This window comes from Pseudoliparis swirei, chromosome 12 (genome assembly GCF_029220125.1).
Source record: "Pseudoliparis swirei isolate HS2019 ecotype Mariana Trench chromosome 12, NWPU_hadal_v1, whole genome shotgun sequence".
Classification (NCBI taxonomy): domain Eukaryota; kingdom Metazoa; phylum Chordata; class Actinopteri; order Perciformes; family Liparidae; genus Pseudoliparis; species Pseudoliparis swirei.
The window spans coordinates 7,338,646-7,345,476 of NC_079399.1; the positions used below are offsets into that span (position 1 = coordinate 7,338,646).

At 45.2% G+C, this 6,831-nt stretch overlaps 2 protein-coding genes across 2 annotated transcripts; one reads left to right on the forward strand and one right to left on the reverse strand.

Annotated features, from left to right (window-relative positions):
- Positions 1-42: 42 nt before the first annotated feature.
- On the reverse strand, positions 43-2,440 carry armc1l (armadillo repeat containing 1, like). The gene is made up of 7 exons (XM_056427927.1): positions 2,362-2,440; positions 1,784-1,962; positions 1,582-1,673; positions 1,201-1,375; positions 982-1,098; positions 697-771; positions 43-567 (listed from the first exon to the last, which is right to left on the reverse strand). The coding sequence occupies exons 2-7, from the start codon at positions 1,931-1,933 to the stop codon at positions 370-372; spliced, it is 807 nt and encodes a 268-aa protein (XP_056283902.1). The 5' UTR covers positions 1,934-1,962; positions 2,362-2,440; the 3' UTR covers positions 43-369.
- A 103-nt stretch (positions 2,441-2,543) lies between these two features.
- On the forward strand, positions 2,544-6,611 carry mtfr2 (mitochondrial fission regulator 2). Its single transcript, XM_056427926.1, has 8 exons — positions 2,544-2,676; positions 3,684-3,860; positions 4,036-4,140; positions 4,572-4,696; positions 4,924-5,120; positions 5,214-5,514; positions 5,789-5,972; positions 6,083-6,611. Exons 2-8 carry the CDS (start codon positions 3,789-3,791, stop codon positions 6,125-6,127), a joined length of 1,029 nt encoding a protein of 342 aa, XP_056283901.1. The 5' UTR covers positions 2,544-2,676; positions 3,684-3,788; the 3' UTR covers positions 6,128-6,611.
- The last annotated feature ends 220 nt before the right edge of the window (positions 6,612-6,831 follow it).

The window sequence follows — 6,831 nt, forward strand, 5'->3', positions numbered from 1 at the left end:
TACTCGGAAGATAATCAAAAATAATTTACAGTGCACATTGAAAACATGGAATACTTTGAAGATTTATTTTCAGCATTAACTCAAACACCTTTTTTTGCACATAAGAAAAGAGAAAATTAACAGTACGTCCAAGAAAATATGTACATGTAATAGGGACCCACTTTGGCACATGTTGATAACTTGTAGTTATTCTCAAGACTTGATGTCAAGTTGGTGAAGTTGACCATGCGCACTAAGCCAGGATGCTGGCCTGTGGTGTGCCAACACCCAGTATGTCGTAATGTCCACTTGTGTAACATACGGAGCAGTTGTAGTCTTTTTTGCACATCTTTGTGTCCCTGGATCGCAGGGAATCAAACTGTGCCTGTTTCACCAGTAGAATGTTTTGGTGAGGAAAGAAGCAGCCGAGTTGAGCCAGCTTCCGCTGGAATCGTTCTTCGCTGTGGTGCGGGAAATTGCTCTGTCGACCAACTTCTCCGGGCTCTCCTCTTCTTCTGGGAGGTAGTCTGGTAGAGCGGAGTTTCGCCTCACCTCCACTCCAGATTGTTGGTTTAGAGATAGAAAGATCTAGAGCAAACGAGTGGAGAGAAGTTAGAGGGAGCTCAATGTGAACTCGCTCTCGATCCTTGGTTCAATCTCATGTGGACAATCAAAATAGCATACTGTCAAAATGTGTGCTTTATGATCACCGCTCACCTCTTCTCCTGCCTCATTCTTAACCACCTGCTGAGCTGACAACACCTTCGTGGCGGCAATGGCGGATGCCAGACTCTGGAAATTAAAAAACATCAGGGAAAAGGGTGCCAGAAATTAATAGACATCAGCTAAAGATCACATTAACGGTTTTAGTTCAGATTCCTGCACCACATGTATATCAGCAGATTTGATAATGCAATCAAATATTGACTAACTCCAGGGGTATGAACTGATATTTTAACTGGCCAGTTGCTTCCTCAGCAGAAGCTGATAGAAAACGTTTACCTCAGTGGGCAGGTCGGAACGGATGCGGACCGTGCATCTCTTGGAGGCCATCTGGAAGGTGAAGCTGATCACTCCTCTGACCTTGAGAAGAGCCTCCTCACACAAACCTCGTTGGTCCTTAATACGAGAGGGAGACTGTTAGTTAACTTGCTGCAATAATTATACAAATAAGAAAAGGAATAGTTGTACGTGTGTGTGTCAGTCAGTGAGTCAACTCACAGTGCTGTCCAGCCCCTGGATGTGAAGAGTGACACACTTGGCCTTCTTCTGGGTGGAGTTGATAAAGAACTGGGATTTCTTTCGATTCTCTCTCTCAGGTGTACGTGGCACAGGCGCAGTCAGAATGTTATATACCTCCTGGGCCAAAGCCGTGATTTCAACAGACAGGCCCTCCCTATATGGAGACAGATTTAATGTAGCCTGGTTCCAGAACCCTGAATAGTAACAATACGTCAGCGCTATAACATGAAATAGTTAATGAAAATGAGGGGGAAAGTAGTGTAGTTAAAACCGTAGACAGTTCAATCAAGTCTCATTGACAATTGCAAGTAGAAAAACATGAGCGCCATTCGAGCAGCCCAAAAAAACACATTCCCTCACCTCCCAGTTAGATTCTCCAGGCTCACCATCATACCCAGTTCATTCTTCATGGTCGAGATGTTGGGGGTCCACTCAGCCAAGTAGCGCATGGTCTGAGGACAAAAGATGGATTTAAATATGCAGTACGTGTATGACTGAGTCCACCCAGCGACCCTACATGGCAGAATGTGCTCATGATGCACGTCCAGCTTCCATCACCTACCTGAAGAGTTACGAGCAGCACGTCCGGATTCTGGTGGTCCAGGAAGAGAACCAGCCCGGGGAGACAGCCCTCATCCTGGACTATCACCTCTCGGTTCTGCGGCTCCGAGGCCAGGTCCCGCAGCTGACTCACTACCGCCAGCGCATCCATCACCTTCGTTAGCTTCACGGGATCTGAACCTGAGAATGGTACCGTAAAGTAGTTCAACGTGTCGTTAGCCCGATTTAAGCTTAACGTCCGGCGCTAACGTTGAACTAGCTTAACGTTAAGTCATCGTCATAACTGGATGCTTTTAGATAACGTGACGAACACTGGTGTGTGTTGAAGCTATGAGGAGCCCCTTTATTAACTCTAACGTAAACTGTCCCGTCAAGTCGCATAGCAAACGTTGACGTCACGGCTAGCGACAGAAGCTACCGCTGGCTACGTTTGGCCCGTGAAGCTGTCCAAGTCAAGAAAAACATAGTTTATTTCGGTCCGTTGCACCGTTTGAACACACGCGTATAATATGTACATATAAACACCCCAGAAGTCCGACGAATCTGGTGAAATTACGTGTGTGTGTGATGTGTTCTTACCCAGGAGAAGAAGCGGCTCGTGTACAACAATACAAATTAGGTGCCACGCTATTGGTCGTGGAGCCGTTGCTTCTGCTGAAGGATCGGCCGCTCCTATTGGCTCTTCAGACCAGCGCTGTGTCTACAGCCAATCAGAGGAGTCGATGCTGCTGCAGCTTTATTTGACTTCACGCGCAGACTCGCTTCCCCCTGAACGCGTGAGCTGAGAGGAAACAACTGCACGTTATTGGTGTTTATCTGCAGTTACAGTTTATATAATCGGTTACGATGAAGACATCGCACCAGTGTAGCGCGGTTTGACGAGAGAAGTCCACAGTAAGTAGACACATTCAGCTCACAACGCATGTTTCCTGGATTCTGGCGGTTTACTCGTGATGAGCGCTGCAGCTTTTTCAGGAGGAAACACTGCGGTGCTGTGCGGGGCTGTGCGGGGCTGTGCGGGGCTGACTGCATCGCCCTGAGCTGGTTACTCTTTTAACGTTTAAGCTGCAAAATCCACTCCGGGCCGTCCGTTGTGCTGGTACAATGGGATTTTACAGCAAAGTCAGCATTCGACGGCAGACAACCGCCTCCCTCAGCGTTATTTTGTAACTAGGTCACACATTGGCAGTTGCATTAGTGATGGACAACAGAGGCTTGGGAATTAAAGTTTTTTTATATGACATCCAAACATGTATAATGTGGATTATTTCTGGCATTCAACTGTTTAAAAACTGTCTGTCATATGCGTGTACATTTGTTTTACGTGTAGGTATTTTTTAATAATGCAAGTTACTGGCATTTCAAGTGTTATTTAACCTATTTCACTGTCGAGCAGGCAACATCAATTCATAGGTAACAGTGAAAGTATATTAGTATCGCACCTTTTTAACAAGGCAATTCTAAGCTTTAAATTAGAGACGCATGCATTTATATATTAAAGAAACACAATGTAATACCATTAAGGCATAGCATATTTTATAATAATAATAAAAGAAAATGTCCCAAAACACATGGCAGGTCTGGAGGGTTCACAGTGTAGTGTTCCCCTCCCCCATAAAAGTTATTTATAAGACAGTATTGTTTTTAAAAAATTAATTATTTGACATTCGGGATGTCAGAGTACAGCTATGAGATCTCATATGGTCTGCTGTCTTGGTCTTACTGGAGACTTTAACTGAAGTGTTCCAAGTCAGCTGCAGCTGTCTCACAAAACAGTAGACGAGCCGATTAAAGATAAAAGCAAGTTATTTTTAGGTCTTGCAGAGATATATTAACTCTCACATTCTCAAATCTTCAGCGATTCAAGTATTGACTTTGCTGTGTGGTATGTTTTGTTTTAGGTGTAAAGTATGTGACTTGGTGCCATCCACCCTGCGTTGGTCTACTACCAAGTTAGTCAGCATAAAGAGGATCTTTGCCGTCATCAGCTGGTGCAATTCCTTCCAATGTCTATAGTAGAGGATATTCTGAATGTGCTGCGCACCTTCCTGGAGTACTTTGGAGTGCCTCCAGACATGGTGAGTTCAAAGACACACCGTTGTAGCTATGCTATCTAGTATTATCATTGGGCTTACTATCTGTTTTTATCTGTGCCAAGTATCACCAGCAGTGTCGCCTTGCTCCCTAAAAGGGAAGTTGTGAAAATAGCAATTTTCAACCAAAATTGTGTGCGTGTGTGTTGCCTGTGTGTAGCTGGTTCCAGTCTGGGATACTCAGCTGTGCGGCCAGTATCGCAGCATTGTGCGGATGATTGGGACCAACCTCTCACTGACGCCTACACCACGTGTCCACTTTCAGGTACGGTCCCACGTTGTAACAGGCGGACTGATCTGAAGCCACACATTTGTCTTTACCGCTTCACATTCAACACAGCCATAAAGTGGAACCATGTGTTTTTTGTTCAGACTTGCTTATAAAACTATGCTAACAAATAGCATTTGGGACCTGATTTAAAAAGCTACATTTGTCACATAGAACTTCCTCGGCAGAATCAATACTGTATCCTACGCTGAGCTAAAGTGCTTGTTCATTTTAACATAACACACACCAAGGACATTCACTTATTTTACAGTTGTGCACCTATCCTTGTTTTCCCTCTGTTTACACTCCTGACCATGTTCACATATTGACCAAGTTTAAACCAACTAACTTCGGTGATTTTCTGTTATTGTTTTCATTTAGTCAGGTTTAAAATGTGTTCACCTTCCTTGTTCATGTGTGGTCCTTAGGTCCCTCTGCTCACCTACAGGCCCCAGGGTAATGTTGACGTCCCTGCAAAGGCACGGGCCATCGCCTCGTTCGCTGACATCCTGTGGGTGTTTGAGGATGAAGGGGAGAGCTTTGCCAAAACCAGGTAAGGACACAAGTGGTCTGACTGTACACCGTATAATTTGACGCCTAACTAAAATGGGGCAAACAATCCCTTTTTTAAAGTATTTACAGTACTACCATGCAATTCCCCTTTAAAGATGCATAGCTGCATGGATTTATGTATTTAGCAGCTTTGAAAAAACACACTCATTTGGTTTGTTTCGGATTTGGAAAATGTTTAATATTTAAATTGCTATACGGTCTCTATAGGAACCATTTACCTCCAAAGAAGGGAAATGCTGTCACTCGGGACGTGGTGAGATACCCGAGGCCGGGTCTGACTAAAGCCCCGGGGGGCGGCCGGTCATCTGATCCGGTGGCTATGAAGAAGATCACGGCGCTGGAGAGCGAGCTGCTCAAACTACGAGCTCAGATAGCCATGATCGTTACTGCCGCTCCGGCCTCAGGTGCACACTCTTTGTGATCTTTGTGTCAATACACAAATATGTCACGGCGAGCGAATTCAACAAGCATTTTGTGCCTGCTCAATGTTTCATTAGGTCTGACGGAGTCCCAGAGTACCCCGGGCACGCCGTTGATGTCTTCTACCCTTCTGCCAACTCTCACCTCCACGCCTCGCTGTGCTGCTCCACCACCACCACCACCACCTCCTCCTCCTCCCTGCCCCGGCTCCTCCACTGAGACTCCGTCTGTATTCGAGCTGATCCGCAAGCGCAGAAAGAACGAGAACGACCTTGGCCGGGCTCAGCTCAAGCCCAAGGGCTCGCAAGCAAAAGGGTCCCTATCCATGCTGGATGTTCTCCGGGACTTAAATCAAGTGCAATTGCGTTCAGTGGCGAGGTAGGAATTGGGATTTAAAAGAAATTGGTTAAAATGTTGCCAATAGTGATATCCTTGAATATAAAATGTTTTTTTCATTATTGTTGCAGAATGCTTTCGTATTTTATTCTCTATGTTAAAGGCCAAGTGTGTAGCATTAACGGGGCTACATTTGCATAAATGGAATATTATTGTGAATATAGTGTATAAATCGCCTGAAACCAAGAAAGCTAGTTTTCTTTAATGCCAAGCAGAGGAGTATGCTTCAACCTTTCCCCTTTCCTTTTCTCTGTAGATCACCCGGGGGAACGCCGATCCGGAGGAGACGCAGTAAAGGAGGCCCGGCGTTGCTGAGCGACCCGGTGGCTCTCATCGCTGAAGCGCTGAAGAGAAAGTTCGCCCAGCATCGCCACAACACCTCCTCCGACAAAGAGAACTCACTGGAGCTCTCACCGTTCGGCAGTCCAGGAACACCCAAGGTTTGTTTTCCCGGAGACGCCTCGTTAAACACACACACACACACACGCTACAACTCGTAAACACACACGTGTCTGTCTGCAGGTCTGCTCATCTTATGCCTCCGTTTCAGGTTCCTCTGCATGTCAGACGCAGTCAGGGGCGCCTCCACCTCTGATTCAGCTGGTCTGACCCCAAAATGTCAAAAGTCCGACACCCCGTCAGCCAATGGCAGCTCGCACAGAGGTGCCTCTCAGACATGCGACTACTGTAGCTCATTTACATCTTTGTTTGTCTTTTGCTTTTGTTCTTGTTGGAGTGTTTGTCTCACAATGAACAAAATGTCTCTGTTACACATCCCATGATTGGAAGGCTTGAATGTATGTTTGTGTCGCAGCTATTGCTGTGAACAAGGATTTTGGTACTTTTTTGTTGTTGTACAGTGGCGTTTTATGTGTTCATATATTGATGGCATCTTTTTAAATGTAATAATGTTTTTAAAAGCAGGTGTGCAATGGATCTTGTAGCCGTCCGGCTTCAAGTCACTTTGTGAGGCCTTAATAATTATTACCTCAACAAAGTGGGCATTGAGATTCACGCAGCTCTATTCTATGCAACTGCTGTTTCAGGTTGTTTTATATTAAAGTGTTAAAGTGAACTGATCAATTTTGTAGCTGCTCCTGTTTTCATGTTCTCCACCAATTCAGTATATTTCCAATTCCAGTTTGTATTTGTGACTATTTTGAACATTGCTATTATTAGATTTTAGTGGTCAAAGTCACCGTGACCTCACCAAACAGGTTTTTGGTCATAACTGCCGAGGCGGTTTCACACATGTCTACGAGGATGAAATGAAGCAGCGATGACATTTTGGACAGACGT

Coding starts and splice junctions, on each gene's coding strand:
- armc1l (XM_056427927.1), bottom strand. CDS start 1,933: ATGGATGCGCTGGCGGTAGTGAGTCAGCTGCGGGACCTGGCCTCGGAG. Junction 1,376..1,581: donor CTGGAGAATCTAACTGGGAG/GTGAGGGAATGT, acceptor GTCTCCATATAG/GGAGGGCCTGTCTGTTGAAA. Junction 568..696: donor AGAATGAGGCAGGAGAAGAG/GTGAGCGGTGAT, acceptor CGTTTGCTCTAG/ATCTTTCTATCTCTAAACCA.
- mtfr2 (XM_056427926.1), top strand. CDS start 3,789: ATGTCTATAGTAGAGGATATTCTGAATGTGCTGCGCACCTTCCTGGAG. Junction 4,697..4,923: donor GAGAGCTTTGCCAAAACCAG/GTAAGGACACAA, acceptor CGGTCTCTATAG/GAACCATTTACCTCCAAAGA. Junction 5,515..5,788: donor CAATTGCGTTCAGTGGCGAG/GTAGGAATTGGG, acceptor TTTTCTCTGTAG/ATCACCCGGGGGAACGCCGA.